General features: G+C 48.7%; 1 protein-coding gene across 5 annotated transcripts; it reads left to right on the top strand.

Moving 5' to 3' along the window:
- The first annotated feature begins 127 nt into the window (after positions 1-127).
- On the top strand, positions 128-6,677 carry elovl8a (ELOVL fatty acid elongase 8a). Of its 5 annotated transcripts, none has more exons than XM_064341711.1 (8): positions 128-452; positions 2,327-2,389; positions 2,747-2,934; positions 3,248-3,328; positions 3,920-3,976; positions 4,081-4,195; positions 5,891-6,018; positions 6,420-6,677. In XM_064341711.1, exons 2-8 carry the CDS (start codon positions 2,332-2,334, stop codon positions 6,591-6,593), a joined length of 801 nt encoding a protein of 266 aa, XP_064197781.1. In that variant the 5' UTR covers positions 128-452; positions 2,327-2,331; the 3' UTR covers positions 6,594-6,677. The 5 variants fall into 5 exon arrangements, with proteins under 5 accessions (XP_064197781.1, XP_064197778.1, XP_064197779.1 ...); XM_064341708.1 differs by having other exon boundaries at positions 2,324-2,389; XM_064341709.1 differs by having other exon boundaries at positions 128-456.
- Positions 6,678-14,976: the final 8,299 nt, after the last annotated feature.

Below are 14,976 nucleotides of genomic sequence, written 5' to 3'. Positions count from 1 at the left end.
GGTTTTATTTAATATCAGTGTCGTTCATTAATATGCTACTGAAGAACAATGTCATGCCCTGGTAACCCCGATTTTCGTGAACCACAGGAACAATAAACGTATACCGAGTGGGATGGAAGTGTCTAATATGCTTGCTATTCACAGCAGTCGTGGCTCCCACTAAGATTTGTATCACCCTATCTTTGTTTATAGTCAGCTTGCTCAATGACTTCATTCCCATGAGAAAAACACACACGCCAAATACACTAGCGAAGGCAAGCTCTTAAGCTTCTTGTTGTTAGGCGCGGTGATAAACTAGCCTACATCTGCCAAGATCACTGTCACGTCGTTAGTCGCGCACGAGCTTGGTTGCACCGGCGTTTCCACCCGTCAACTTGAATGAACCACATGACAGCTTCTGCTCTGGAGCTGAATTTATATCACTGCAAGCTTGACCCGCCCTGCTTGCACAAGTAAGTGTAACTTCTTTTATTTTTTAATTTTAATTTTTCTTTTCGAGTTTTAATAACATGACGTTTGGAAATCGTTTTTGTTACTTTGTAACTTGGCTACCAGCCAATACAGCATTTTGGTGCGGACAAAGTCGAGAGGAAAACGAGAAAATATAGCCAGCAGGATATACAAGAATGCTAATAGCCAGATTAATTTTGGAAGCAGTGTTAGAATAAACTGAATTTGCGTTTTCAAACACAAATTTTGACAAATTTAATTTATCCGAATGACAGTACTGGTCTGTAAATCGCTTTTGTGGTTGTATAAGGGATTGGCTTAATACGATTGCAGCAAGTAAACTCCTTAACTTGACCAAATGGCTTGTCTTGCTCAGACGGTATGCTGTTATTTCCACGATTTCCTGGCACGAGTAAAACATGTATATAATACATTCATACAAAGCGCTCTTTGTTATAGAAGAGCCGCGCATCCGATCATTAGATGGCGGTGGTGTTACATTAGTAGGAGACGTGTGGCAGCACGAGTGGTGTAGCTTAGCTTCAGTGGTTTGGCGATGGCATAGCACGAAAGTGGATTACAGTGTATTTGCTTTTCTTGTATTGTTAATGCCCGTTACATATGCATTACTTTAAAGAATGGTCATAAGAAAATAGTGTATGTAGTTCATACACTGTCTGTTTTAAATAGCTTGAATTGTATTTGCAGAATTATCATCAGTGATTACAAATACTATAACAGCGATAACCAACCCTGTTTCTTGTGATCTACCATTCTGTAGGTTTTAATTTCAAAACTATTTGGCGCTCCTGACTACACTAATTAGCTGCTCAATGCAGATCTTTAGCTGTTGACTGAGGTGTTAATGTTGGAGTGAAAATGTACAGAACGGTAGATCTCCAGGATCAGCGTTGGTTATCACTGTACTATAATAAGTAACTATATGAAATGTCCAGTAGAGGAACTACGTAATACCATTATAAAAACCACAGAATGCTCACCAGCCTAAGGTACGCTTCCTCCAGCAAGAGTGTGATATGGTCTATGTGAAAAGTGACTTAAACATACTTTTTTGATTTTGTAGCTTCATATTATGATTCAATATTAGCAATATTGAACTGGGTCTAGCAAACAAAATTAATGTTTTAAATGTTTATTATTATTATTATTATTATTATTATTATTAATAATAATAATAATAATAATAATAATAATAATAATAATAATAATAATGAACGAATGCACTTGTTGTACGTCGCTCTGGATAAGAGCGTCTGCTAAATGCTTGTAATGTAATGTAATGTAATGTAATGTAATGTAATAATTTTGTTTTTACTGATTCACTTGAGATTGAAACTGCGTTTGTAGCTGTTTTCAACTGAATTTTGTACTTTGGCCTTGAGTCCAGTGTCGCGCGCCAGCTATTGCGGAATAAAATAATTGAAAATAGGAAGAGATTGGGGGAGAAGGCGGAAATAGTCGTCACGAGAGGGCGAGAAAACAGGTTTTGCATGTTTAAGTGACTTTGGCGTGCATTCGAGAAGTTGAAGAACTTCAGTTACATGACGCTATTTAAGATATATTGTAACAGCACACCCTTGTGATCGAGTGATTAAAAACTCTATGTTGTTCGAATAACTGCTTTATGTAGGCTACTTAAAAAAAAAATATATATAAAGGATGTTTCAGTATTACCAGAAATGCAGCATATATTACGAGAAACTTCCCCACATAAAGCTACTCTCAAAAATATTTAAGTATACCTCAATTGGCTACACTGTTGTCCAAGTTGGGAATTTTTTTTTTTTTTCCTTTATTTATTTATTGTTGAATGTTAGCAACATTAATGAACGAGCACCTGTTCTTTCTGCAGCAGTATTGATGGATCCAGCTTGGCAGAAGATCCAAGGCTTCTACAAATGGATTTTGGAGAACGGAGGTATCTGCTCATGGTGTAATGTGTTCAGTGTTATGGGGAGAATTCTATGACAGTTGTTCATAGAATTATTTCATCTCAAGGCTCTTCAAAATGGCCGCCCTGTGGCTGAGAACTTCCTTTATTCTTTATCCAAGGCCCTGGTACATGGAAGCATGTCTCAGTTGTTGTGAATGAATAGAAGATATGTAGCTGTTTATGATATGAATAATTTGATCATTCTAATGGTTGCAGTGTTACTCCGGATATCTGAACCAGACGATGTTTATTTCATAAAGTTTGTATATACGCTAAAATCAGGCAGTATCGAGTGCCGATATGGATGAAAGAACCGTGCACATCTGACCGTGTGACCCTTAGACAAGAGAACGGACCCGTGGCTGCTGGTCTACTCTCCCGTGCCGGTCACCATCGTCTTCCTCTGCTATCTCTTCGTCTTGTGGGCCGGGCCCAAGTTCATGAAGCACAGGGAGCCGGTGGACCTGAAGGCCGTGCTCATCGTCTACAACTTCACCATGGTCTGCTGGTCGGCGTACATGTTTCATGAGGTAAAGTACGGCGTTAGAGGTCAGCCTTCCGCAGTCGTGCCTTTTTTTTGCGGATTCAAAATCAAATGTGGCACAGTGCTCTCGTTGCCTGGAGCGATGTTCCGTTAATACCCAGCCGTACGAATGGTTAATATAGAATACGGTCTATTGGCCTGGCTATTTTTGTTCTCGGGGAAATAAATAATGTATAATAACTTAATCTGAACGAGGCCTGCTGCGGCGTTCAGATCAAATCAGCGTTTGAGGATCTCTTTGCCCGGGTTAGAAGCGGGTCGATGTCCTTTGATGTATTGCTCTCTCTTTGGCCCCGCAGTTCCTGCTGTCCTCCTGGTCGGCGCGCTACAGCTTACTGTGTCAGCCGGTGGATTACAGCAGCAGCCCGCTGGCAATAAGGGTAAACCTCGTTTCGGGAGAGGGTACCGTGTCGTCCTGGGTTACCCGGGCTTGGCACGAAGGTGCCTGTGTGATCTAGCGCTAGTACCTACATCAGATCATAGTTGTGACCACTTTTTTGAAGGGCTTGTGATGATTATCTGGGCTCTCAGATGTGAGCTCTATGTGTTCATTTAAACACTATGCACAAATCCCTATTAGACAAATTATGATTACTGTTATAATGTGGTGTGCCGTTGGTATATTGCATTACATTGTTTGGCATAGTGTAAACACTGTTTTTCATTGTGTTTCTGGAGATTTTTCTACCAATACACATTATTTTTGTTTTATTAGTAATAATAATATATTGTGTCAGTTATAGATCTAGCAGTAGTGCATCTGGAGACATAAAATGCACATATTTTACTGAAGAAAAGGAAAAGATGATAGTGTTCACCTGCAAAAGTGTCCTTCGCATAATATGAAAATTGAAGACATAGTTAAAAATTGGACTTTAATGTACTCTTGATGGATGAAGCAGAATTTTAAGAACCTTTTTTTTTTTTACCAGGAACCAGCTGAAGAAATAATGTTTTTCTTCCCTCTGTAGATGGCAAAAGTGTGCTGGTGGTTTTTCTTCTCCAAAGTCATTGAGCTCAGTGACACGGTAAGGCGGTTGGCATTTGGATTATACAGACCGGTGTTACACAAAACTAAAAAATTGAGACGCCAGTGCACTCATCCCCCAACCTCCCCTCCTCCTTTATCTAGATATTCTTCATCCTGAGGAAGAAGAACAGCCAGCTGACCTTCCTGCATGTGTACCACCACGGCACCATGATCTTCAACTGGTGGGCGGGGGTCAAATACGTGGCCGGGGGGCAGTGTGAGTTTTTGGGTTCCTTTCAGCAGCGCACTGGGCACTGGAGGACCACCTCCCCAGCCCCAGAGTAAACGTTAAAACGTTCCGTCTTCAATCAACTCTTACTTAGTGCACATGGTCCCTGTTGGACTCGTATGTACTCTGGTAGAGTTAAATTAACACTGGACAGTGTACCACACAGTATCCCCTGGAATGCCCTTTGCCTTAATAGCCCTGGAAGTATGGCGCTAAGGCTAAAGAGCTGGTCCTGTAACCTAAAGTTTTCCGGGTTACATTTCCACGCGTGGGTCGTGCAAGCTGTGGATGTGTCACTGCTAAATAACGAAGTGAAGCACTTTGCTGCTTATTTAATGCGTCGGAGATTTTGGTGATTTTCGCCGTCAGTTATTTTAACCTCCGCGATGTGAACGGAGCGTTTCCTGCTTCGAATGGAGCCCCGGTATTAAAGAACAGCTTCATGCGGTGAGCCTTTATTTTCTTTTTTTTCGCCCGTCGCTCTGTAATTTCTGTGTGAAGGCAGCGGTGACGTGAGGTTCTCGAAGCTGGATGCTGTCGCTGTTTCGCTCAGGGGCAGGGGAGTGTGGAAGCAAAGTGGTGCACAGAGAGGTAGAGAACGCAGGGGCCTCTTAGGTGACCCTCACTGCCCTCCCCACAGTGTGCACTGAGTTATAAGATTTTGGGGATAGGCGGGTGGGTGGGGGTGGGGGAGTGGTGTTCAAATCCCCAAGGGACAGTAGTCAAATGGATAAGCAATGTAATATCTCAGTTGTCCTTGCAGGTAGAATTAACACCTGCATGAAGCCTGCTGTTATGTTGTTATGTTATTATGGGCCTGCAGATCCAGTTATGGCTTTGAAATTATTCTGTGCGAAAGGCTAATGCAACACTGGGTCCAGAAAATGAAACAAAACTTTACTGAAAGTAAATAAGGGTACTGATTTTACAGCTGTCCATCTGAGGACTGTTTCCATAATGGAAATCCCACTTCTCAAATGCCAAAAGAAGGACGTAATTACAAAAACACCAAGAGTTTAATGGCAAAATCTGCGGATAAAAATTGAAATTTTATAGATACACACATGGGAGCTGAATTATAAGATGGCAGGACTATCAGAATCTTGTAAATGTTGTGTTTTTATGGTTTAAATAATGGCGTAGAGCAGTATCTGCTTGAAGATGCCAGAAATTAATTAAAATTCACGAGGAAGTGGCTCTGTAGAGATGTAATTGAAATTGCATCGTTAGTAAGGGTCAGGGCAGCCAAACAGCTTGAAATATCACGAGTAATGGCAGTTTCAGGAATTTTTAATTTGTCCCTTTTGTTATCCTGAAGTTAGTCTCAAATTTTCCTCACAGTTGAAATGTATTTTATTTAATTTTATTTTTTGTATGTACTGCAGAGGAGGGGGGAGAAAAAAATGCGGGGCGGATTTGAATTGCAAACGTCTCCGTTTTAATGCGTCTGACATTTCAATAATGCCGGGCCCACGGTGGCATGCATCACGCGCGCCTATTATATTAAGGCCCCATTCAGATCCCAGGGGGAGGCCTGCCGTCATGCTGCTCGGTAGGCAGCCTCAGCGCCTGTTCTGTAGCGCGCCTGTTCTCCGCCGTGAAGGGTGTGGTCGGAGCGGGGGGACGGGGTGAAGTGAATTGACTTTGCGACGCTCTGCGCGCTGTGGCTTGCGTTCTCCCTAGCCTTCCTGATCGGGATGATCAACTCCTTGGTGCACGTGGTGATGTACCTGTACTACGGCCTGGCCGCCCTCGGACCTCACATGCAGAGATACCTGTGGTGGAAGCGCTACCTGACCAGCCTGCAGCTGGTGAGTCAGCCGAGCTGTTCCGTGCCGAGCTGAGCCGTGCCGAGCCGTGCCAAACCGAGTCATCTCTCATGGTTGAGCTTGAAGTCCAATTGCCCCACACAATGACCACTGAGCTACCAGGAGGAGTGGCTTCAAGATGTCTACTCTACGTGATTTAATTGCACCCTGCAGAGGCCTTTTTTTAGTTTTAGTCATGCGGGAATGCATGCGCATTCTGAATCCGCCGTGGTGCATGGTAATGACATATATGGCATAGGAAATTAAATGTTCACGTGTGTGTGTGAGTGAGCGTGCATGCATGTGTTTGTGTTTATGTGTGCAATACAGGAGGTGAAAAGTCTGAAACAGAGATAGAGCGAGCAGTGTGTGATGACAGTGGCGGTGACCTGTCTCGTTCGCAGACGCAGTTCGTCATCCTCGCCGTCCACACGACCTACAACCTCATCGCCGAATGCGACTTCCCCGACGCCATGAACGCCGTCGTCTGCGCCTACCTCCTCAGCCTGATCGTCCTCTTCAGCAACTTCTACTACCGAAGCTACCTCACCAAGAAGGAGAAGGAGAAGAAGACGTGACCGGCGAGCTCGCTGCTTCACACATACCGCGCAGCTGTGTACGACAAGGGTTCCCCAATAAACCTGCGGTTTGGCCTCCTTGCACTCTGTCCTCTGTATCGTACTGTAGTGGAGCCACAACCTCAGAGCTCTAGTGTGACGCTGGGGGTGTACTGGTATGGCCGCCGCCCCCCCCCCACCCCCTTCCTCTTTCATTCCCTCCATCAGCAGGACAGTTTCCCTCTTGGCCCTCATCACCTCCATCTCAACCTCCCCTTCCACATCCAAGGGCATCCCCCCAAACCGCCCCCCACCCCTCTCCCACCAGCCCCCTCCCCCCCTGGTCATTAGAGATGGAGTCCTCGGTACGCTCTGCCGACTCCTCCAAATTGAAATAAACCCGACCGGGCCTATTGCTCTCCAGTCCACTTATTTATCTAATCTCCCTCTCTGACACTTCATTTGTCTTATAAATTATTGGCTGGGCGGTAGCCAATGGCTGGCCGGCCCGAGGTCTATAAAAGCTCCCGAGCGCCGCCCACTCCCCTCTGTCTCCCGGGCGACTTGACAAGTGGCCGAGATTCCAACCCCCAGCCTCCCCCCCCTCCCGCTGACAGTTACGTCAGTGCGCCTGCGGGGGCAGCGTTGAGCTGCTGCACTTTCCAACTGGGCTTCAGTCTAGCGTGCTGGAGAGGGGGAAGCTTTTTCCTCCAATCGCAGGTGAGCTCAGATAAGGGCTGGTATGAGTCTAAAAAGTCATGTGTAAAAATTAACAGGGCGGCGCCTTTGATGCGGGTACCTTTAAAGCCTGCTGGTTCTCAGCGAGAGGGTTTGTGTGTGTTTGTAATGAGACAGCCCAGCTGCGCCTCCCTGCTTTTCACATTCAGGGGAACGCTCGTAGGCAGTTCCCAGCATGCCCCGCTCTTTTTATGGTTCATTCACAGCTGCCCGGTAGTGGAAATTATCATTAAAGCCCGTTTTTATAATACTTACAGCTGTCCCATAAACTCCTGGAAGCACGGTGTCAGGGGTGGGTGACGGACAGAATCTGGCAGCGGAATGAGCCGTCCCAGCCTGTCCGTTCGAGGGCTTCCGACCGGATTCGGGTTCTCGTCTTTATTTGTGTTCGAAAAACGCGGCGCGGCGCTCTCTGCGGTCGTCGCCATGACGCCCGGGCGGCACGCGCTGTGACGGAGGACAGAGCCTGTTCGCGAAAACGTGAAGCGCCTCTCCTGACGGTCCCGGGGGGGCCGGAGGGCCAGGGACCGTACTGCGCTGGCACGGGTATCGTGTCAGGTTCTGGAACGTTCTCCCCTCTCAAACAGACAGAAGCTGGACCCCGTTTTTACATTACAGGCATTTAGCAGATGCTTTTAGCTTTTAACATTTTTTTTTACATAGCATTTACATCGCATCCATTTATACAGCTGCATATATACTGAAGCAAGGCAGGTTAAGTACCAGGCTCAACGGGAAAGCAAAACGAACAGCAAAAACTGACACTGACATTTACTTGCAGGTCAAAATTAAGGGTGAACGTTGATGGAATCCAGGCCTGAGTGTTCAGCCCGTGAAACAGGGTTCAGTGGTGGCTGTACAGAAAACAGTCTTGGGGGAGAAGGTGTCCCCCCCTCCCCCCAGCTGTTCCAGGTTGTCCAGTGAGAGCGCTCTTCCCTCCTGTAAACACGCGTGTTCAGCGCGCGCTGTGAGCGGAGCGGAGCGGTCAGTGTGATTTACGGTGGGGGAGCCTTTCGTGAACATTGTCTCCTGCAATAAACGGCTGACAGCTCCTCGCCCGTGGGGGTCCCATGTCACCCTCCCTCCCACCCTCCCCCACCTCCAATTTCCCCTCCAGAGAAGGGAGATGAAGGCTGAGCTTTAATGTCACCCCCACTGTAAGCGTCGCCTCCTCTCTTGATGGTTTGATGGAAAAAGAAAAAAGGTAGAGGAGCAGCAATGCTCTTGTGGAGGACGCCATTCCGGCTCTGCTCTGTGGTGCTGCTAGACGGTGTCGACCTTGCCCTTTTGTTCAACCTGGTCTTCTCCTGAAACTAGCAGAAGAGTAACGTTCAAACAGGAAGTAGTCCTGAAGGGGATACAGCAGGTGACATGTTTCCAGCTCACAGACCAGTAGTAAATATAGTTCCTCTGGTGGAGAGCCTGGATCCTGGGCAGTCCTTTTTGTCTCTATATTGTGACTTTAAGATGGCCTGCACTCAGCCACAACTGAAGTGCTTTTTACTTTCCGTTTGATGTTGGAGCTGAGAGGATTGGTCACAGCTGAGAAATGCTACTCCGGCCAGCAGCACAGATCACAGATACTCGGAAGACCGCCAGATGTTCCACTCCCCGTCTCCTTGGGTTTTCGGCTTCGGTGGGTCAGTCAGATCGCCGAACATCTGCGGAGCATCGCGAAGCTATCCTTGCGTGTGTGTGTGCGCGAGCACGCGGCTCCACTCGCGGTACGTACGGTACGCTCAGGACACCAGCCGCGGCGTCCTGAGAAAGAATCGCGGACTCTGCGCCGCCACACCGCCACCGCCACGGTCTTTCCCCTGAGCGGTGGCGACTCTGGCGCCCGGCCCGAACTCCGTCTGATTCTGGCGGCCGTGATCCCGAGACACCGCTCGCTCCACTGCAGTGGAGCATGGAGGGGTAGACGCGTGCACAGGCCAATCTTTAGGTGCCTGTGCTTGTCGCTGAAAGACACATGACGTACATAAAAGCAGCTTGAATCAGGCCGCCTGTGGGCCAGGCCTTAAGTGACAGGCAACCAATCAGCAGCAGCAAAAAGCAAAAAAAAAAAAAAAAAAAGGACATGGGGGGCTGGGGGTATATATGATTCTATTAAATCTCTGCTGGGATTTTACAGCTATATTTCAATGCTCGCTGCCTGTTTCCCCAGCAACAGAGAGTGACTCTCCCCGTTTCTCCGGACTGTAATTGGTGATCACTTCTGCCCCCGGCCGGACCCTCTTTTTTTTGCAATGGGAGATGGTAATTACGGAGCTGGTGAGGGGGGGGGGGGGAGGAACCAGGTGGTTGTGATGGCGCCTGATGCGCAGTTTGGCGGCTCAGACAAAGAAGGGCTAAAGACAAGAGTACGATCCAGAGCCCGCGATTGGAGGAGGCGAACGCAGTACGGGTTGAAAAACGCTCCCTCCCCTCCCCTCCCCTCCCAAAACCGACCAACCTCTTCATTACGATTCCAAATGAACCAATCGGCTTTGCGCACAGAGATTTGTGCAGATATGCACCAGTTCTTGAGCTGGTCTTCTAACTGGGAGAAGACGCGCCAGAGAGGACATATTTCCAGATAGGCCAGTTCAGGACACTGATGTTCTGATGTCACCTAAACCACAAAGAGCCTGTGTATGCTCTTATCCTTTTTGCCTCACATTTGCCTTTGCTGAAGTGAAGTATATTTTAAGATGGGGGCTTAAACGCAGAAACCGTACCCAACTGGCTCCCAGGATTACCTGTCCGTTTCAATAAGAGGCGCGCGGCACTCTCAAGCCAAGCAGCTGCGTGTCACCCTGCAATGCAGAAGCCCCAGAGAAATAGCGAATGTATTTTTTCTTGGGAACAATCTGTGGGGGAAGGGCCAGGTTCTACCATTTACACACACATAAAATATTGCATCCCAAAAAACGTTGGGGGACCGGCTTCGTAATACAAAGCTTTGGGGTTCAGTTCCCAGCCGGGGCGCTGCTTTCGTACCCTTGAGCCAGCTACTTTACCCGAATTGCTGCCGTAAGTATCCAGCTGCGTGAAAGGATTGTGTATCGAAATGTAATCTGCGTAAGTTAGATAAGAGCATCTGCTGAATGCCAAAATGCACGCGATGAAATGTAGGACAAGAAACGAGAGAAGTTACCTCAGTGTGACAAGAACTTCACTTCAAGCTCGTACTTCTGGACTTGGAAAAGAGTCCCCTACGTACAGCCAGTAAGCAGCCATACCAGCTTCACTCATATCAGTGGCTAATGACTTTACATTCTGCCACCGGAGAAGCAGAACTCAACAGAACTGTGATGGAAATGCTTCTCAAAGCAAGCCTCCTACAGGCCTGTGAAGGGAACTGAACCTGTCGCCGTTAGTAACCATAGCGTTTTAAGCAGTAACCAGAGCTCTGTACGCAATAAATATACAAATGCAGTAAATCTGGCTCAGACACGTCTCACAAAGCCTTAGATGGTAGTCAGGAATTTCCATCTGGTTGCAGAGCTGTGTTCTGGATCGGGATGTTCTGGATTTATTCCTCTTTCTTTCCCCCCCCCCCCCTACATTCTCAACTGCTGATTGCTCTCTGACCAGCGCACCGCCTTGAAGAGAGCTGAGATGTTCGTGGCGAGCCTCAGCGTTCACAGGAAATGGGTTGTGAAAGGATCTCTTTGGGCGACTCTTTGAAGATCACTGCGCGGTGACATTAGACAGGCAGTTAGGGGAGTTTAGGGAGTTTCATAGTGACGTGTACAAAGAACATGCATGCACTCACACATGCAGACACGTACATACGCATGCCCATGGGTACGCCCGTGTGTTTGCATGCGTGTGACTGCGTGCATGTTTTTTATACACATGCGCACATGCAAGCACGCGGTCGTGCACACACAGAAACACATGCATACACAACACAGACCTCTCTCGCCACACACAAGATATGCTCTCTCTCTCTCTTTCTCTCTTTCTCACACACACATGTACAGACACCCCCACCCCCCAACACACGCATATACACGCAGAGATAGAAACACATTTACACACACCCGCTAATATAAACGGTCACAATGAGGTACACACAGAGCAGAGGGTGGTACTGCAAACAGCGTAAGGGTGAACTGCTCCATCCCTGCTTCGCTCGCCCATCAGTCACCCGTTATGACTGCTCCATTTTTAAAAGATTTCAGCTGCGAAACCGCCCTTCGATCCTTAGACTCCGGCATTCTGCCGCTGCTCTTCCCGGATATTGGGAACGGGCTTCGGCAGTCTCTGTGCCGTGGGGAGAAAGACGGCGGCGCACTCAAGGCGAGGAGGCCAGGCTCACCAGTTCCTTAAGAGGCTGAAAAAAAATGATGGCACCATTAATATTTAATAATGTGTGGGACCGAGGAGAAGCACCAGAGCTGGGGCCTTTGTCTTTGTGACATCGGAAATGTGCTTGGGTGCAGCTAGCAAAGCCATTTAAAATTAAACAAATGGGGACACGCTGCACCTCAGTGATGTCTAAATCTGAATAGCAGAAAGGGTTGTTTTTTTTGGTTGGTGGGTGGGTTTGGGGGAGGGCAATTTGCCGAAGGAGAGGGGACAAAGAATGCAGCTTTCTCACAGCCTTAGTTCAGCTCTACAGGAGACGGTCAATGAAGCCAGCATTCGCACACGGTGTGCAGTACCTTAGCAGGCACTGTGCGTTTGTTTTGGAGACAAAAAAAAAAACATAACTCCATGGCGATGGTTTAAATCTCATTGTAAGACCTCATATTAAGAGTTCAAAGACCCTGGTTCCAGCAGATTGGCGTCCCTCAGACGCCCAATCAGAAGAGAGCGCAATCTCTGTGCCGTCCTTTGTTTTGGCTTCACCTCGGTCTTGCCAGAAAAAGCAGGAAAAAGCAACCGTGGGCTGCACTTAAGTGGCTGGCGGAACATTAGACCTCACGTGAGACGGCGTCCAATGGGAATACTGTGTTGCTTACTGTGATGTCATCAGGCTTTTGTTGCACTGACCTTCCAGTGACCTTATGTGGAGTGACCCTCAGGAGCCTGCTTCAAGAAACTTAACACCTTCATTTGAGGGCGAGACATAGAGAGAGGGAGAGAGAAAGAGAAAAGGGGAAGTCATTTAGCCTATAATGCTGCTGTGACAGGTGGTATGCCGAGGTGGAAAATTCAGGTCCAGAAACTGGGATTTTTTAGCACAAATCTTCAGCCAGGTAGAACAAATGAGTAAAAAATCTGCAGGCTGAATTCATGGGTGGAAGACACACATTTCAGGACTTTTACTTTCTGATCGTCAGACTTTCTACCTCTAGTGCAACATCTGCCGTTTCCAGGTCCTACTTGTAAGTCTGGCTGAGTCTGTTTTCCTAAATAAAACTGGAGCTTTGTGATCCACGTCAGTCCTGCTTAGTTATCTGCTGAGCAAGGCAGTCTCCATCCAAGGTGACTTTTACTGTTTACTGTACACAGCACACGTTGGTACAGCTGGGCTGCCTCGCTCACAGCCGCAGAACTGTGAACTGTGGCCTGCACAGAACTGCACATTATCTTCAACGAGTCTTTTCACATTGTGTCTCAGGAAAGGACATAAAATATGCGTCTTTAAATTTTTACAGGGTTGTGAATTTAGCCGACATTTCACGACCACGTCCATCCTTCATAGATGTGCACAGGCAGTAAGCATATGCCGCATTTTGTGAGCTCTATATATGGTTTTATGTGTGTGTGTGTGTGTGTGTGTGCATTAGCATTATTCAAGTGGCTGTATCTCTGCATGCTTCTGTGTGTGTGTCTGAGCATTAACGTGTTCAAGTGAGTGTGAGTATCTCTGCCTTCTCGTGGGTGTGTGTGTGTGTGTGCATTAGCATTGTTCCTGTGAGTGTGAGTAGTATCTCTGTGTGTTTGTGTTTGTGTGTGTGTGTGTGTGTGTGTGTGTGTGTGCATTAGCATTGTTCTTGTGAGTGTGAGTAGTATCTCTGCATGCTTGTGTGTGTGTGTGTGTGTGTCTGTATGCCTGTGTGTATGTGTGTGTGCAGTAGCATTGTTCTTGTGTCTGTAAGCATCTCTGCCTGTTTGTGTCTGTGTGTGTGTGGGGGTGGACCGCAGAGCTGTGTGCACTTTGTAATTGAACCTGACAGTGCAGCTGCTGATGAAAATGTGAACACATCGAGAGGCTGCCGCCTCGCTGTAGGTGAAGGTCACATTCCCGTCCGGCCTCCACACCCCGAGATCTCCCCCAGGTTCCCCCGAGCTCGTCTCCTTCCCCCGGGCTACGGGTGCCATCTTGTCAGCGCGCTGTGGGGGGTCTTCCTTCCTTCCTTCGGCGGCCATTTTGAATTCTTCTGGGGAGACGGCGGGCGACCTCACGGAATGACACTTTTTGTCAGGGAGCGCGGAAACCACGGCGACTGCAGAAGGCGCCAATGAAAAACGCTGAGGGTGACCGGGTCCCTGGTGACCGGCCGTGTCAGTGCGCGTTGTGTCTGCGCCTCCCTCGGCCGACGAAGCGTAGTTTTTCTTCCGTTTAATTCTCTGTCCCTCTGAGGAGGAACGGGGGGGAAGGGCAGATAGTGAATGGGGGGGTGATTACAAAAATGCAAGCTCATAAATCTTACTTGGCCGGCTCGGCGGACGACCGCTCGGGCTTTCAATAAACTGTCAATATGTCAACCGTAATAGAGGTGGGGGGGGGGGCTCTGCACCAGATGGTGACTCCCACTTTTATACATGAGGGGTCGCCCCCCCCCAGCACAAGCTAGGGGTCGCGCCGTCGAAATGCAAGATCAATACGCGCGCCCGTAGACGTGCGCCGAGGTGAGGGAGGGTAATGAGTGCTGGCCTCACCCCACGGAGGTCTGCGTCCGATTGATACCGCCCACCTCGCGATCGCGAATCACACGATTGCTGCTTCTTGGAATGTTCCGGTAAGGCTGTCGATGCGACGCTCAGGCGACGTCGGCGCAACGCTGTCATAACAACGCCAAGCTGTCAAATTACGCGCGGGGCCGAGCGGAGATGTGCGCTCGCTCGAGTGGCGATCTCGACCGCGACGCGTCTGCCCCGCCCTTAGATTTACGCCCCCGCCCTTTGTCGCCGAGAGACAGGCGGGAGCGTTCGTCATTCTCCCGAGCGTTATCTAAAGGGCACTATATATAATAAGCGATGACGAGAGTGATCGTAAGTGTCAGTTTCGCAGGTGTCAAACGCGGGGCAGGGCTGCTTAAGTGCGCTGGCCTCCATGCTGTGATAGCACCGCCGCCGCCGCCGCCGCTGTTTACGCCCGGAGGTGTCCGAGGCGAGGCTTCTTGATTTAGAGACGGCTGGTTTTGTAGTGGCTCGGCTCCTTGGCCTCGTCCGCCCCCTTCTGAGCTATGTGAACACCCCCCACCCAGTCCCCGCCCCCTACCTTCCCCTCCTGGCTGGTCCTAGGGAAACAACATCCCCCCCCCCCCCCCGTCACCCTTCATCCCATCCTGTCCCTGCACGTGCCCAGTGGCCGAATTTCCTCCCCTCCTCTGCAGAGCGAGTGCTGCTAGCTGCAGCCCGAGGCGATCGCTCCGCCCAGGAATCCTCCGCGCGTGGCTCTCCTGCCAGCCTCCCCCCCCCCACCCCCCCCCGCGATGCCCTCCTCTCCGTTAGCCCCTGCCCCGCGGCAGCTAACAGACGCGTCGGATGTATGGCCACAGGG

The sequence above is a fragment of the Anguilla rostrata genome, chromosome 6 (assembly GCF_018555375.3).
Source record: "Anguilla rostrata isolate EN2019 chromosome 6, ASM1855537v3, whole genome shotgun sequence".
Taxonomy (NCBI): Eukaryota; Metazoa; Chordata; class Actinopteri; order Anguilliformes; family Anguillidae; genus Anguilla; species Anguilla rostrata.
Note: the sequence above shows the minus strand (reverse complement) of the source record. Positions and strands in the feature narration are given on the sequence as shown.

Excerpts from the sequence above, each read along its gene's own strand:
- elovl8a (XM_064341711.1), top strand. The coding sequence starts at position 2,332 with ATGGATCCAGCTTGGCAGAAGATCCAAGGCTTCTACAAATGGATTTTG. Across the intron at positions 3,329-3,919 it reads GCAGCCCGCTGGCAATAAGG|ATGGCAAAAGTGTGCTGGTG; the intron begins GTAAACCTCGTT and ends TTCCCTCTGTAG. Across the intron at positions 3,977-4,080 it reads TCATTGAGCTCAGTGACACG|ATATTCTTCATCCTGAGGAA; the intron begins GTAAGGCGGTTG and ends TCCTTTATCTAG.